The sequence below is a fragment of the Phoca vitulina genome, unplaced genomic scaffold (assembly GCF_004348235.1).
Source record: "Phoca vitulina isolate PV1807 unplaced genomic scaffold, GSC_HSeal_1.0 scaffold23, whole genome shotgun sequence".
NCBI classification, from domain to species: domain Eukaryota; kingdom Metazoa; phylum Chordata; class Mammalia; order Carnivora; family Phocidae; genus Phoca; species Phoca vitulina.
Genome location: NW_022589726.1, coordinates 13331614 through 13348716, shown reverse-complemented (window position 1 = coordinate 13348716; position 17103 = coordinate 13331614). Strand labels below are relative to the sequence as shown.

General features: G+C 39.7%; 1 protein-coding gene across 1 annotated transcript in view; it reads right to left on the bottom strand.

The window, feature by feature from the left end:
• Window positions 1–17103, bottom strand: part of LRIG3 (leucine rich repeats and immunoglobulin like domains 3) — a 45577-nt gene that overhangs the window by 14259 nt on the left and 14215 nt on the right. The window contains exons 4-7 of the mRNA XM_032420943.1: window positions 2670–2801; window positions 1980–2123; window positions 835–978; window positions 399–542 (exon numbers count right to left, since the gene is read on the bottom strand). Coding sequence (XP_032276834.1) covers window positions 399–542; window positions 835–978; window positions 1980–2123; window positions 2670–2801 — 564 coding nt within the window. The remainder of the gene's footprint in view (window positions 1–398; window positions 543–834; window positions 979–1979; window positions 2124–2669; window positions 2802–17103) is intronic.

Below are 17103 nucleotides of genomic sequence, written 5' to 3'. Positions count from 1 at the left end.
AAAAAAACAAAAAACAAAAACAAATAATAGCCTTTATTTTCCAATTCAACACAATGATTTGTTTTCAAACAACAGGTAATATATGTAACCACAATAATCCTTATTTTAACACTCTGCCTTCTTAATAATACTCAGGTAAACATGATTTCTAATCCTAGTAATTAAAAAAAATTCTCTTTATTTGAAAATAGCCCATCACTGATTTAGCCCATGTGCCCTAGAACTCAAACAGCACAGTTGGCTTCAACTTATCACAACAAAAATATGACTAGGTTGCATGTGAAAAAAGCTGTCACCTTGGAAACTTTGTTATGAAAATTTCACAGATCAGTGGTAAGAAGCTCATGCTCTGGCATGATCCCTGCTCTCGAACCTGAGGAGAATAAAAGGCAACTCACAGCTCACTGAGTTTCTGGCAGAACTCCCAGGCATCAGGGCTGATCCTGTTGATGGCATTTTGGCTGAGATGAAGTTCCTGCAGCATCAGCAAGCCGTAAAGCCAGCCTTTGGTAATCTCTGTTAGGTTGTTATGGTCCAGCTGCCTACATTTACAGTAAGAATCAAAAGCAGGATCAAAAGTTCATTATCTAGTCTCTTCAAAGGAGACATATGATTACAACCTATTACATATTCCTATTGTTACAAGATGTTTAGCTTTTGTTATATAAAGACATCAGCAAAAAATACCACGGGCTTATAAATTCTCAGTCATGTTACCTGAAACAAAACTGAGTATTAAATTATAAGATTGTAAATTATGAGATTTTAACATAGGATTTCATAGCACTCCACAATCATACTACCGAAGCAGGAACTGTGATAAGCCACACTTACAAGATCTCCATGTTGCTCAGCCCCCAAAAAGCTCCATCCATAAGTTTTGTTACTCCATTTCTTTGCATTTTCAGAGACTTCAGAGCACCGAGCCCTTGGAATGTGAGCCCATCTACGTTTTTAATCTTGTTCCGGTTCAGTTCACTGCATTGGATAGAACAGTTAAACAGCTTATACGACAAAATTCTGGAGGTGGTAATAAAATGTGACATTACTACAATATAGTTAAAGCAGCCTGTATTAAATTACACAGAAGGTTTTAAATTTCTAAACATTTTTATTGAGAAGAATTCGGATTTATTAGCAGGGAGTGAATTTCCTCCTGAAATGTGTGATATATTTTTGGAATAGTGAAATATTGAAACTAGACTACGCTTTAATTTCTAAAACGCTTATCAACTCAATGTATTTGTTTTCAGATTATCCAGAGTGAGTATACTGAATATTATGTTAAAACATGAAGTCAATTCAGGGGCAGGGCTTATTCTGCTTACAAAAGTTGGTTACTCTCTCTTTCACGGTTCTTTTTCTGTTTAATGCTTTCTCTTCAAGGCAGTCATTTTCAACCTTGGTTGCACACTGAAATCACCTGGAGAGTTTTAAAAATTACCGAAGCCTGGATCTTACCCCCAGAGATTCTAATATAATTGGTCTAGGGTGTGGCCTGGACATTGGGATTTTTAAAAGCTCCCCAGTGCCTATAATGTGAAGCCAAGTTTGAAAACCACTATATTGTAGGAGCCTGTTCACAGATCGTTCCACCACTATTAACGAGACAGCTCTTTGCAGCCACTTAAGCTATTAGAGCCTCCTGGAGTTGTCGGTATTATTTTCATAAACCACAGCTGTTGGGCGTCACCATGATTTCGCCAGTGCCACAACGATGCCTTTGTATGGAGATCGTTCAGTGACGACACTGTTCATTCCTTCAGTAACAATCGAACCTGCCCTGTCAGGCAGGAGTCTGCACTAGGTGACTGTGAAGGCTCTTTCCGATTCAGAAATTCGGCCACTCTAGTTCCTGAAGGAAAGAGAGCCACATCCTTGCCTCTAAACTCCTTCGGTCACGTTGTGGATTTTAGGCAACAGACACCAAGGGCTCAGAGGAGATGAAGAAACACCGTCTAAGAGAATATCTTACTTACAGGTGCTGCAGTTGGGGCAGTTTAAACATCTTGGGTGGGATAGCTGAGATTCGGTTCCTGTTCAGTTTCAACACCAGGAGTGTGCTGGCCAGATTGTCAAAATACCCAGGTTCCATTAAAGTGACTCGGTTGCTGTTGAGATACCTGTTAAAAGTTTGAAGATGAGCTTCTCCTTCTGGCTCTTTGGAAAGTTAAAACACATATACTCTCTGTATTATAATCTCCAGAGAACCTAACCATCATTTGTATCAACGGACACTTAAAAATTAAGTCTTTGGGTCCTTTTGGACCAACGTTGACTACGATTCACACATACTGCTAAGGAAAGAGTGACTGGAATATTTGAAAGGTATAAAAATTTGTTACAGATGCTTATCCAATTTTTATAAAATTCACTTATTAATGAAACAAAGAGTGATTTAATTTTTTAGAGAAGCACTTTTAATTCCACATAGTTTTTCTAATAAAGGATGCCTAATTTTTTGTAATCCGAAAGTGCAACAACAAAATAAAGACTGTGGTTATTTGGGTTTATAGCAAATTACACGTCAATAAGAAAGTTACGTTGCTGATACACCAGCAGTTAAAAAAAAAGGCAGATTTTGTTACATCTTAAAGTTGATTTTTTATTATTATGACATGGTATTTTCATCATAGGTGAGTATTTTTGTTAAAGAAGACTTGACTTACAGATATTTGAGTTGTAGAGGCGGAAGGGGAGTTTTAAGCTCTGTAATATTATTGCTGCTCAGGTCCAAAGTTTCGAGGGATTGAAATTGTTTCAGATGTTCAGGTAATATTTCAACAATTCTGTTTCCAGCTCTGGAATTTAAGGATAGCACAGGTGACAGGGTTAATAATAATACAACAATCTGAAAGGTGAGAAATATTTTCTATTCCTAATCTGTTCTTCAGAAATATGGAAAACTACAGTTCTAAAGCTGTACTTTTAAAAGTTAAACAGCAATTCTTATGTCACTTTAATTTCACCTTAAATAGTAAATCATCATATTAGAATGTATGAAAGCACTCCTATATAAATCTGGGTGTGTTTAACAGCTGTGGCTATCCAAACGCTAAGCACCTAAACACTGTCTGATTTTTATCTTTTTTTTTGGTTACCAGTCCATCTTCCTTATCATTTTATTAAATGGTATATAAATTGACTAACACTGAGTTGGCATTCCAGGCACTGATGTGTTAGTTCCCTATTCTTTTTCTTGATTCCTAATCTATTTCTAATTCTTCTCCTGAACAGTACCCATACGACAGGTACCAATGAACTTAAAATACTCATCAGATTGGTTTTTTCTTTTTTTAAGCCATGCTAGAGAGCTCTCTTTTTCTTCAAGAAATAGCAAGTTTCAAGGTATTGCCACAGTCTTTGAAACCAGTGGATATGCTCCAGGGCTTTGAATATTATAGAGGTTATTACGTAAAAGCACACCAGTCTAAATAATCTCTATTTAATTAGATTAATAGTTTGACATTAACAGTCTTAAACACCAGACCACGATGACCAATATGGTAGCCACATGTAGCACTTTAAATTAAAATTAAAGGTTAAAATTCAGTTCCTTAATCACAGTAGCCACATTTCAGGTTCTCAACACCCACATGTGCTTGGTGGCTGTCAAATGGGTCAGTGCACATACAGAACATTTCATCACTGAAAGTTCCATTGGTGAGCCCTATACTACACCACAGATGAAAAACAAAACAAAACAAAAGAGGCCAAGTCAAATCTCTTAAAAGGTCAACAGTACAACAGCTTTCAAGGGGAAATTCAACACTAAATGACAATCTTGCTAGAAAACAGGAATCAAACTGATGTGCAAGCCATCTTATTTGTCATATTAGATCAGGGAGCCTGCACTTTTTAGACCATCATTTGGCAGGGGAAAACAACATGTCAACGTAGGAAGGCCAGGATGAAAACAAACTCCACTTACAAAGAAGGTCTCTTTACAACCCACGGAACAATGAAAGAATCTGAAGGCTCTAGGCAGAACTCTATACATGATATGTCACACACTGCTATTTTTATACATAGTCTATGGGTAAGCCTCATTTAATGAGAAAACTTAGGAAATACATCTCATGTGTGTATCTTTCTACCAATACCGTATTTCTATAGTGCTTTGAGAGTTTCATTATAACACATAGGCCTCTCACCATCTCAGAAGATCCTTGAGTTAAGAGTACCTTCTCTGCCATACTCTGAGCTCCTCTGAAGTAGGGGGATAGGTCTCTACCCCTCTGTCCTGGACTGCGCATGAAACCTAAGAACGTTGAGAACATCTCAAATGTCAAGCTGAGGCTAAGCATTGTTCATACAGTATGCCATTTAATCATAGAAATGTTTCTCTAGTAGAGATATTATAGATAATTGTAAAATTAGGAAACCAGAGCTTTTAACCTATGAGGCCATACTGGTCCCAAAGCAATCGCTGAAGGCTAGTTTCATAGAATACACTGTCAAATATATTTTGGCAATTAAGTTCTTATGTGGAGATGCACCCCCAGAAAGGGCCACAACTTCTCACCCTTGCAGAAATGCTGAACTTCTGGTTTCAAACTAATGTGGGAATCAACACTGGCTCATGGAGCCATCACCATGCCAACACTAAGGATGCCCTGGAAACAGGGTCTCCCCAGTCTTGCTTGCACCCCAGGAAGACAACCCAGGGGTGTGCATATGTTTGCCATCCACCAGAGGAGAAGACCAACTTCCTGAATACGTGCCAATGTCAGGTGCTGATTTCCCCAAGGAAAGAACAATAAGGGGAGAAAACAGGTTGGACCTTTTCTATTTAAACAACAACAAACAAAACTTCTCAAAACATTGTTAAAATCCTCCATATGTTACTTTTAAGGACTGCAGGGAATCATGTGTTTTGATCCAGGTCATCAGGGAATCTAACTCTTCACTCGGAAGTTATCCTATACAAGGTAACAGGCATAGGTGATAGATCTTAAAAGCTGAATTTGTCTGTGATTACAGTAAGGTTTAAAAAAAAAGGGGGGGTAACAGTCCTATTTACAAGTAACAAGTATCAAGCCCCTTAGTCTCCCGTAAAGTCTTACAGACTTTGTTTAGAGTCAAGTCAGCCATGACCTCTGATTTTGACCATTTCCCACATCTGGATTTGCCAGTGTATAAACTCCTTGATCTAGTTGTGAGGTACAGGGGAATGCAAGCAAGACAATTAGTCAATTTCTAGATCCCGGAGATGGAGGATTTAGTCCAAGAGACAAGCCACAGGGCCTTAGGGTCAGGGTGTGTGGGTTAAACAAAACCACACTTTAGGGGACAAAAATGTTCTCTTAAACACATAACCCAAATGTTTGCATTACCAGGATGTCCTCCCACAAACAGCAGAGTAACCCTGAAATGCTCCCCTCTCTCCAACGCCCCCCCCGCCCCTAGTCACTGCCTCCCCTCAAACTCTGCATCTGGTTTTGGCCCCCCGGGCTGTCTGAGGCTAGGACAGCCACACTTAACATTTAACAACACAAAGAAAGTGCTCAGCTGTAGATTTTTGCAATAAATGGAACAAACTGGTTTTTTGTGGGAGGGAGAGGGAGACCCACAGGTGTCTATCACGTTGGTCAAATAAGGCTACGAGTTAGATAACAGGCCATACAATCTTTGGTTTATGTGTTCATTTGTTTATTAAGTAATTATGAACAAGGTATTAAAACTGCCAATTACTTGAGTGACGAATAAAATTTTCCTTGCAGTTAAAGTATGCTCCAGCCAAAGCCAGCAATTTCCTGAACTGCACACTTCCTAAATTGCAGTGTGAAGGTGCTCAGTGACAGATGGAGCGTGCACAGTGCCCTCTTTGTCAGCCCTGCTTCCTCGCACAAAAATCCTTTACAACTGCCAGGATAATAGGCCCTGTATCACAGAATTTTAACTCTGTGCTAATGGAACTGAATTAAATCCAAATACCAGCTTCATATTAGCTCTCAGACTAACTGACAAATAACCACCTGATATGTCCCAGTTTAAACAAAACAAACTTGCTCTATATCATGCAAGAGTTTTTAAAAAAGGAGACAACTCCATTAAAACTAGATTGAAAAATCTTTTTAATCACCTAAAACCCTCAAAATAAACATAATTCTAATAGAGTTGGTCATGAATAGCCGCTTCTAAAAGACAAAGATTGAATTCAACTCCAGCTTTAATTTTTCTCCAAATATGGATAAATGCCAAAACTGATGAACACACTGAAAGCATTGCGGTTAATTAATATTTTTGGCAGGATGTGCAATGCTTTAAGAAAACAAACAAACTGTGTGAATACCTTTTTCCATGACTTGATGTGGAAGTACCATCTTTCCATTGTTCAAAAATCACAGTATGTAAGTCGTGTAAGTATTGGAAGGCATTGCAACCTTGTGCAAATCCACCTCAAAAGGACAGCGAACATTTTGGTCATCTGTGTCTGTTGACAGTACAAGGTGTTCCAGGGTCAAATCACTGCCGAGGTCAAGTAGAATTAGTCCCTTGTGGACACACAGACAGCTGGGGGCTTGGTCTGTGGGAGCACAGACGGCTCCCTCAGGCATCCAAGAGGCCACAGGAAAAACAGGAGTGCCAGGTAGTTCACTCAGCCTTTGCTTCTCAGGTTCAACCATAACGGTTTCACTTTGCTGCTAATTTCCCCTTTCAACCCACTTTGCCAGATACCTTTAAAATGCAGAGCCAAACAGAGCCTGCCATTTTCTTACAGTGGTATTTGCTCGGAGAGTGCTGGAGATCTAATGAAGAACAAGATGGATACGGTCCCTGACCTCACGGAGCTTACGTTCTAGCAGGGAGAAGAGGCCAGCAGATGGAAGTGGTCACCACGGCGATAAGCGCCATGCTAAGGCGGCAGTGGAAGAAAGAACAGCCTCCCAAAAAAGTGGTGGGAGGGGTCAGCAAAACTTCCCATGGCAAGGAGACAGGGTAGTGTTCCAAGCAGAAGCAAGTGTGTGGAAGGGAAGGCTCCCTTTTGAGGAAATGGAAGAAAGCCTTGATGGCTGGAGTAGAGAGTTCATGGGTGAAGACCGGGGAGAGATGAAGTCCAAGAGTGAGGTAGCTGAGAGGAGAGGAATGTAGGTCAAATGGGACCCTGTAAACCTCGCAGACATTGGGCCTTTATCTTGGGGGAGCAGGGCAGAAGATTTCAGATACGAGGTGACAATATCAGACATGCATTTTAGAAAGTGCGCTCTGGCAGTAGTGGGTAGAAACACTGGCGGGGGACAGGCATGACCAGGTGCAGGAGCACCAGCAGGTGCAGAGGACCAGTGACAGTATACTGGGATAACAATGACCTTCCGCCTAGCGATCCACTTTGGGGGTGAAGCACCACTCTGCATCTGGTTCCCCAGAGCACAGGCTGTGCTTTTCTTGCTGCTTGACACAGAGGCTCGGGTTTCCAGCTCTGCAGCCTCTGGACACTGGAACCCAGTTCGGCACTACTAGAGTTCCCATCCACTCTCCATTACTGCTTCTGTGTGTGTTGCTGACGTGGAAGGCCTTCTAAAGCATGCGGTGCAGACTGGGATCCCAGCTGGCTCAGGTGTGAGATGCTACTGACCATTTTAATGTCTGTCGTCACTGGGAAAATGGACAAGTGTGTTATTCCCATATATAAGATTGTGCTCATTTGTTCTGATCCTCTGAACGCCTGCACTGAATGTAAATCCAGACTAAATTATAACAGTAAAATAAAAGTTATGAGGTTAGTGACCATGATCACTTGGTAAGATGATGACTGGTTTTACTTTCTGACTCACTCCTATCTCCACAAAGCCTAATAAGAGTCTCAAAAGAATTTCATGGACCCTTAAGTGGATATAAACGGTGTCAGTTTATTTCCAGAGTCTAAAAGGAGAATGGAATATTCTTTGTGAGAAACCAGAATACCGGGTTTTTTCACATCGGAATTCCTGAACCAATTAAACTGCAGCCTCTTGATGAATAAGAAATATCTGTCAATAGTTTCAACTGTCTCCTACCTATTATAGATGTTAACAGGCAGCTTAAAGCTTTGCCACTGTGATGTGTGAAGAAAGATGTGTAATCTTAGCTATGTAAGAGAAGGTTATGTGCATGTGGCATTGACCTTTTAGAGAAGGTGTACACAGTGAAGCTTACTTTGAAACCATTTTTTATATGTTGCAATGCCCTCTCTTCTTAGAATGCATCACTCTAGCCACACCCCTTCAGTCCAATTCAGTCAGTGTAGCTAACAAATGGCTGAAGCTGTGGTCATTCTACACAGCCATAGAGAAAGCATATTAACTGTACTGACTGGGACAGTCAGCTTGGCCCCAAGGAAATACTGATTTCTATATACAACCTGCAAGCAAACACGTTAGCACCCGTTTATAAAAGAATTACAAGTTGTTAAAGAAAACACTACATTTTTGCAAATACATTAAAAAAAAAGGTCACTTACATTTCCAACAATAACTTCTTCGTCCCCCAACAAAATGCTTCCTTGAAAACCACCTTGGCTGGAATAACTAACACCCGATAATGTTAGGCTTCTTTTAACAGAGAGACTTGGCAAGCAAAAGAACCTCTCCCATGCAGATAAAAATAAACTGTCTCTGCTCATCTTTTTTCTAAAAAGATAATTAAGAAGTTTCACTAAAAGAACACATGTTCAGACTGGCCCACTGGCACTGTGGCACCAAAGAATAAAGCCAACTGAGGGAACTTTTGCAAGGAGAAAGATTCTTGATTAAGAACTAATGATACTAAGCAGCAAATGGGCCACTGTAAGGAGCAAAGAGTCCGTTCCTTCAGCTAAAAGCCAGGTCAACATAAAATATAATTGCCCTTTGGATCAAGAACATGAGTAAAGATGGCCATAATATTTTAATACAGATACCCTACAACCATCAGGGCCATATTTATGTGCCAATTATAATACATGTTAAAAATGAAAAAAGAAATAGGGGTCAAAAGCCCATTTTCACCACGTAGAAAACAACACTTTTGGATCCCCAAGTGTGAATTCAATTTAGTTCTTTATGTAAACAGAAATTTAAGGGTGAATTCCTTAAAATTTAAGATGCCAAAGATACTTACTGAACAAATATTTTAATCTGAAATAATTTAATTATGTACAATAAAAATTAACTGTGACCAGTGCTTCATTCAGAAATTCTAGATCAAGCTTTAGAATGGCTGGTAAGGGTTTATCCAAAGCGTGGTTCAAGATGCATATGTACATCAGAAAATGGTACGACCATTACAGCTACTGGCCAAAAAAAGGTAAAACTGCCATTCCAGACATTAACCGGCCAGTTAAAAGTAGGATCTTGTTGAAAGAGCAATTCCAATCACAGTTCCCTAGCAAGGGGATTTTGATTCTTTTCTTGGTTGTATTTTGATTTACTAGACTTTGTGGACCTTGATTTTCTCACCTGTCAAGCAGGGGGACATTGAATGGAATGATCTCAGGCACGCCTAAGGAGCTGTGATTCTGGATTTGGATGACAAGCCCTGCAGAAGACCAGATTTGCTACAAAGGCTCAGGCAACCATTATGTAGAAAATGGAGAGTCTTGCAGAACCCGGCCTTGCTCTGGGGGACTTCACCTCTGTTGGAAGTCCCACTGCCTGGCTGCCCATCCTCATCCTTGGTTTCCTCCCTCATTTTCCTGGAGCATATCCTCCACTAGCTTTCCAAGAAACCATAGCAGAGGTACGTCCCTCAATGTTTGGAAATGTCTTTATAGGACTGACAGTTTGAGTGCATATAGAATTTAGAAGCCATTCTCCTTGGGATTTTGAAGACACTTTTACTCTATCCATAGCACTCATGGAAGTACTGACTGAGGAGCCAGAGGCCATTCTGATTCTCTATCCCCATGTTTCTCCAATGTGGGCAGGCATCAGAGCCGGGGGGCGGGGGCTTCTCTTCCAGCAGGTTAGATGGAGCCTGAGAATCTGCATTTCTACCAAATTGCCAGGTGATGCAGATGTCGCTGGCAGCACAACGAGGAGAACCACCGTCAACCCCTACAGGTGACCTGTGTTGTGTTCTATTTTTTTTCCTCCTCTCAGAGCTTCTCTTTACTCCTGATATTCTGAAACTGTCCAGTAATGTCTCCAGTGTAGGCCCTGTTTCAATTGCTGGCACTCAGTAGGGCCCTTCAACCTAGAGACGTGTGTTTCTCAGTTCTGGGATATTTTTTTTGTATGTCTGATAATATCCTCCCTTCTAGTTCCACAGACGTCTCTGTGGAATTCCAATTAGATAGGTGTTAGACTTCTGCCTGATCTTCATATTTTCTCATTTTTTCCTCTCCCATTTTCCATCCCTTTGTTTTTGGTTCTTCTTTTGGAGAAAGTTTTCAACTTTCTTCCAACACTTCTATTACCTTTTAAAGCATCTGTTATATTTTTAAATTCCAAGAGTTCATCCTTATTTTCTCAATATTCCTTATTATTATTACTACTAATGATTTACCATTCTTTACTTGTTTTATGGATATCACATCTCTTTTCTTTCTGCACCTATTAGGTTGGTCAGAGGTTCCCTTTTCCTTCCACTGTCTCTGGTTCTCTTTTCCCATTTATTTCAGACACTGATCTTATTTATTTTTTTAATTTTAGAGAGGGGGAGAAGAGGAGTGGGGGACAGAGGGAGAGAGAGAATCTTAAGCAGGCTCCACGCCAAGCGTGGGGCTTGATCTCTCAACCCTGAGATCATGACCTAAGCTGAAATCAAGAGTCGGACACTTAACTGACTGAGCCACCCAGGCACCCCGTAGACACTTGATCTTATTCGAAACTTCTACAGAAGTCTGGTGATCACTGGGCTAACCATTCATATTTAATAAAAAGCACTCAAAAGCTTACTGAGGACTGTGTGTGGAATAGACTTGTTGACTAGCGAGTCCCACCACAGATGGCAGAGAGGGGACCTATTTCATGATGGGATCTCCACATGTCTTATTGCTCCAATCTTCCAGTCTCTGGTCTGGTGGGTCTAAGCACGACCGCTAATATCTGGGAGGGCTCACAGGTAAACAAGCTGGGGCAAGGGAGTGTCATCCTCAGTGTTCAGATAAGATTTAACTTCTCTGATTGCAGAATATGCTACCCTCAATCCCCACCCCTTCCTTGCCCAGCTGGGCTTGTGTCCCAAATTCTAGACACTGTTTCAACTCTCCAGAGGGTAACTTCTAGTCTCTTCTAGCCTATGACAGTCACTAGGATTTGAGTTTTGGAGGATGAGTATGGAGGAGAAACCTGGAGGTCTCATTGCTTCTTATAAAAGAGTTTTAACCTTTCCCCCATTTTTAGTCCTACTCTGCACCCCTACCCTTATAGGCTTTGAATTTCTGAACTCAGAATGATTCTGCAGAAAAAACAATCTGCTGCTTTTGGGATCCACTCCATTTTCTCTCTTTTAAGTCAGTTGCAATTTGTCCATTTGCTTGCAAAATTTTTATGACATTTCTTATTTGGACTGTCTTCTTCCCTATTTTATCTTTGTTCCTGTATGTGTGCATTTTTTTTAGACCTTACTTCCATTTTAAGGGAGTTTTAAGAAAGAGCAGAGTGAAATGAATACATTCAGTCCACTATGCTTAATAGGAAGTCTTCAATAGAAATCCAATCAATGAATAAAAACAGCTTTTCTCTAAAAAGCAAAATAAACCACAAAACCTTCCCTCAAAAGAGCTACTATAATTTTTTACCCCAAAATTCACCCAACTTAAACTTTGTATATTTTAATGAAAAATTAGCCTATATATAGGATTTTCATTTAAGATGACAGTACAAACCAGAAAACATGACATCATTATTCTGAACCTCAAATTAAACAGTTCTCATACAGAAGATTAATTCTGTATATGAACACATCAGGTTAAATTAATGTTGTTCTATTTTCTGATATGGTTCACAGACCAATGGACTAAGAACATCACATTTAACCAAGTATTTAAATTGTTCTTGTGAATAAAACATAGATAATATGGTGATGATGATCAAAAAGGCAAGCGAGCTCATATCCCTTATCTTTATCCGTAGATTGATAACGAACTTTTAAAGGAAGTTGCTAAGATACAAATCACTGTACAAAATCTGATGCATTACTATAAGCTAATAATGAAGCAGCAAAAAAAGAAATTAAGAAAACAATCCCATTTACAATTGCACCAGAAATAATAAAATACCTAGGAATAAATTAACCAAAGAGTTGAAAGAACTATACTCTAAAAATCATAAAACACTGACGAAAGAAATTGAAGACAACACAAAGACATGGAAAGAAATTCTCAGCTCATGGACTGGAAAAACAAATATTGTTAAAATATCTATACTATTGGTTTAATATTACCCTTCTGAAAATACCAACAGCATTTTTCACAGAACTAAAGCAAACAATCCTAAAATTTATATGGAACTACAAAGACCCTGAATAGCCAAAGCAATCTTAAAAAAGGAAAACAAAACTAGAGATGTCACAATCCCAGAGTTCAAGGTATACTACAAAGCTATAGTCATCAAAACAGTGTGGTACTGGCCCAAAAATAGACACATAGATCAATGGAACCGAAGAGAAAGCCCAGAAATAAGCCCCAATTATATGGTCAATTAATCTTCAAAAAAGGAGGTAAGTATAAGCAACAGGAAAAAGACAGTCTCTTCAACAAATGGTGTTGGGAAAACTGGACAGATGACATGCAGAAGAATGAAACTGGACCACTTTCTTATACCATACACAAAAATAAATTCAAAATGGATTAAAGATCTAAATGAGAGACCTGAAACCATAAAAATCCTAGAACACAGGCAGTAATTCTCTGACACCGACCACAGCAACATCTATATGGGTCTCCTGAGGCAAGGGAAGTAGCAGCAAAAATAAACTATTGGGACTACATGAAAAATAAAAGGCTTCTGCACAGGGGAGGAAACAATCAATGCAATTAAAAGACAACCTACTTAATGGGAGAAGGTATTTGCAAACAACATATCTGATAAAGGATTAGTATCCAAAATATATTAACAACTTATATAACTCAACATCCAAAAACCAAATGATCCAATTAAAAAATGAGCAGAAGACATGAACAGACATTTCTCCAAAGAAGACATCCGGATGGCCAACAGGCACATGAAAAGATGCTCAACATCACTGATCATCAGGAAATGCAAATCAAAACTATGAGTTATCATCTCACACCTGTCAGAATGGCTAAAATCAGACACACAAGAAACAAGTGCTGGTGAGGATGAGGAGAAAAAGGAACGCTTGTGCACTGCTGGTGGGAATGCACACTAGGCAGCCACTATGGAAAACAGTATGGAGGTTCCATAAGAAGGTAAAAATAGAGCTACCCTACAATCCAGTAATTAATCGTACTACTGGATATTTACCCAAAGAATATGTAAACACTAATTCAAAGGGATACACGCACTCCTGTTTATTGCAGCATTATTTACAATAGCCAAACTACGGAAGCAGCCCAAATGTCCATCGACAGATGGATAAAGAGATGGTGTGTGTACACACACACACACACCCACACACACTGGAATATTACTCAGCCATAAAAAAGAATGAAATTTTGCCATTTGCAACGACATGGATGGAGCTAGAGAGTATTATGCTAAGGGAAATAAGTCAGTCAGAGAAAGACAAATACCATAATTTAACTCATATGTGGAATTTAAGAAATAAAACAAATGAGCAAAGGAAAAAAAGAAAGAGACACAAACCAAGAAACAGATTCATAACTACAGAGAACAAACTGCTGGTTACCAGAGGGGAGGTGGGTGGGGGAAGGGTAAATAGGTGATGGGGATTAAAAGTACACTTATCTTGATGTGTACTGGGTAATATGGAACTGCTGAATCACTAAATTGTACACATGAAACTAATATAACACTGTGCTAACTACGCTGGAATTAAAATAAAAAATAAGAAAAGAAGAGGAAGCTGCTAGTGGGTGCGGCTGCATCTGACTGTGGCCCTTGTGCTAGGCATGGACAGCGGTGGGCGTAATCAAGTGCAAATGTCACAGAACTACATGCCTAGCCAGCTCATCTATTCCATGAATCAGGATCTCAAACCTCTCGATGTACTAAAATGATGGTCTAGAAGCAACCAGAGAAATTAAGTTGGGATAAGGCAGTGTTTTGAATTTTTAATCAGTCATTTTTAAAAGGTCTATATGAAAGCAATTCTTATGAAAATGACAATAGACCTGGGGAGCTTGGCTGACCACAGCTCAACAGGAGCCAATAATACAACACGGTCCTTAAAGGCTAACATAATTTTAAGCTTCATTAATGTCTAGTATTCTGGTGAACAGGCATGGTCCCACCACGTTTTTTTAAATTTAAATTCAATTTAGTTAACATATAGTGTATTATTAGTTTCAGGGGCAGAATTCAGTGATTCATCAGTTGCATGTAACACGCAGTACTCATTATATCAACTGCCCTCCTTAATGCCCATCACCCAGTTACCCCATCCCTCCATCCCCCTCCCCTCCAGCAACCTTCAGTTTGTTCTTTATCATTAAGAGTCTTTTATGGTTTACCTCCCTCTGTTTTTATCTTATTTTATTTTTCCTTCCCTTCCCGCCCCGTTCATCTGTTTTGTTTCTTAAATTCCACATATGAGTGAAATCATATGGTATTTGTCTTTCTCTGACTTATTTCGCTTAGCATATATTGTTTGGGTATCATCTTTTACACTGCCATGCTAGATGAAGTGTATATGGGAGGACCTTAAGAGTCTAGACCTGCATTGTTCAGGACAATAGCCACTGGCCATGTGTAGCTACTTAAATTTAAATGAAATACAATTAAAAACGGAATTCTTCAGTACACTAGCCACATTTCAAGTGTTCGATATCCATGTGTCAAATAGCTACCAGAGCGAACAGCACAGATATAGAACATTTCCATCACTGCGGAAAGTGCCACTACATAACACTGGTCTAGACTGAGTATCATATAGGAAAGGGTAATTGGGATTTGAGCCAGGAAAAAGAGAAGGCTTTAAGAAAACCTTGTATTTTAAGACTTACAGGTATTAATTTGCAGAAAATAGAACAAAGTTGTTCTCTCCAACACAGCGAACTAAGACAAGGGGTAAAGGTGGGGGAAGAGTTCAGCTTAACAAAAAGTCCTACTAATTAGGACTATTCACAGTGGAACAGTTTGTCACCAAGAAGTAAGCTTTTGTCCCTGAAAGTGCTCAAAGGAAGGTTGGATACCTCTTTTTTCCAGAGATCTCTCCATAGGGAGAAATGTCCCTTCCCATTCTAAGCTACCAGGATTGCATGCAGACACTCAAAACCACCAACAACAAAAAAATTGGTTTTGGCCAGTTATACAATCTACCAAACCATTTCTAATTCCTCTCATCCTTTAGTTGATACTTAAATGGGGATGATGGTGAGGAACTGAAAGCAAAAAGGACAGGAGGAGGAGAATAAGAGAAAGAGGGATTTATACAATTGACTACATTTCCTGATTTTGTAAACATCCACTCATCTTTAAAGAGTACTGCTTCTATTCCTAGGCCAGTGCCTTGTGCAGGATTACATGGCAATTAGTGATTAACTTCAAAAAGCATTTTTTTTTCTAAAAAAGAAATGCTCGTTTTGATTCTATTCCAATGTTTGTTTTGAAGTAAAAACATTTAAAATTGCTCATGCACAGTAAAACTGACAGTCCAAGAATGTACACCATGTTCATCCCGTGCTGTAGGGCACTTGCAGCATGAATATTACCTTGATATTTCATTTTGCCTTCTGCCTCGTTCTACAGGCTGCTCTATTTGCCAGCTAAAGCTTCACAGGGAGGAAGGGAGACTGTCAGGCAGGTGATTTTAGAAAGGAAGCGCTTATACTTTTAACTGCCTTTCCTTTCATGTTTTGAATTTAGTACTTAAGCAACTTTCAGCCAAGGAAAGAAGCGGTGGTACTGGTTAGCAGCCTGTTTCATTGTTTTGGTCTCTCTACCCAACTAGAGCCCAGAGCCTCTCATCTATGGAAGATGGCAGAAATACTAAAATGAGGACGAGGAGGAGGAAAAGGAACTAGGCCAGGGGAGAGGCATGTTGACTCTTGCTACCCCTATCATGAAAAGCAACTGGCTGTAACTTTATTGTTTTGTCTGTCTTGGCAGCACAAGCCTTGCTCAGCACAGAAACGTCTCCGGCAGAAGTTGCACTAGATACTTCAAAGCAGCCATCAAAATGGCTAGCATGACGTTGAGGGGAGAGATGAGAAAATAGTGCAGGTTCAGGATAAACACTGGTAATACAGGAGACTTTGTGGCAAGCTATGCTGGAAAGTCAAGTTCAAGGGAGTGGGGGTCAAGTTTATGGGCTCCGAGAACCGCCACTGAACAAAGCTGTCTGCTAGTTCACTATGTCATATATAACAATGTTGTTACCTTGGAAAAAGCAAGTTTTAGTCATGAAAACGATTTTAAGTGCATGTGGAGAGGCATGAACAGAAAGGTTAGCTGAACAGTTTTTTCTACAATTAACTATATATAGTATTAATTGGGACTGGGCTACCCAGTCATTCATTCAATAACCATGCACTCCCTCCCAGGTGCCAGACACTGAGCTACATGCTAGAGTTGCAGTGGGGATGTAAACACACATGCGCTCAGCTTTTAGGAAGTTTCATTCTGGTGGGGGAAATGGACATTAAAGAATCACAAATATATAACAAATGCCACTGTGTGTATAATAATGTGGACACTGTACATAAGGGTGATAGGAAAATGTGTCAGGTGACACGAAGTCTGGCTAGCAAACGCTGCCCAAGGGTAAGTACCGTAGGCAGAGAGAAAAGTCTGTAACAGGACCTGACACAGAGCAGGCTGACACACTGCTAGAAGTGAGAAATGAGTCTAGAGGAGGCTCAGTGGGAAAAGAGGATTCAGATCATCCAGAGCATTGTAGGTCTTGTCAAGAATTCTGCTCTTAACCTAAGCCACAACAGGATCACAAATTTATGTTAAATCTAAATTGAGAATTCGTACACCTAGCAAACTTGTATTGTGGGGACTAGTTTATGATTAATTGTGAAGATAAACGTAGAGAGTAAAGAATACATCT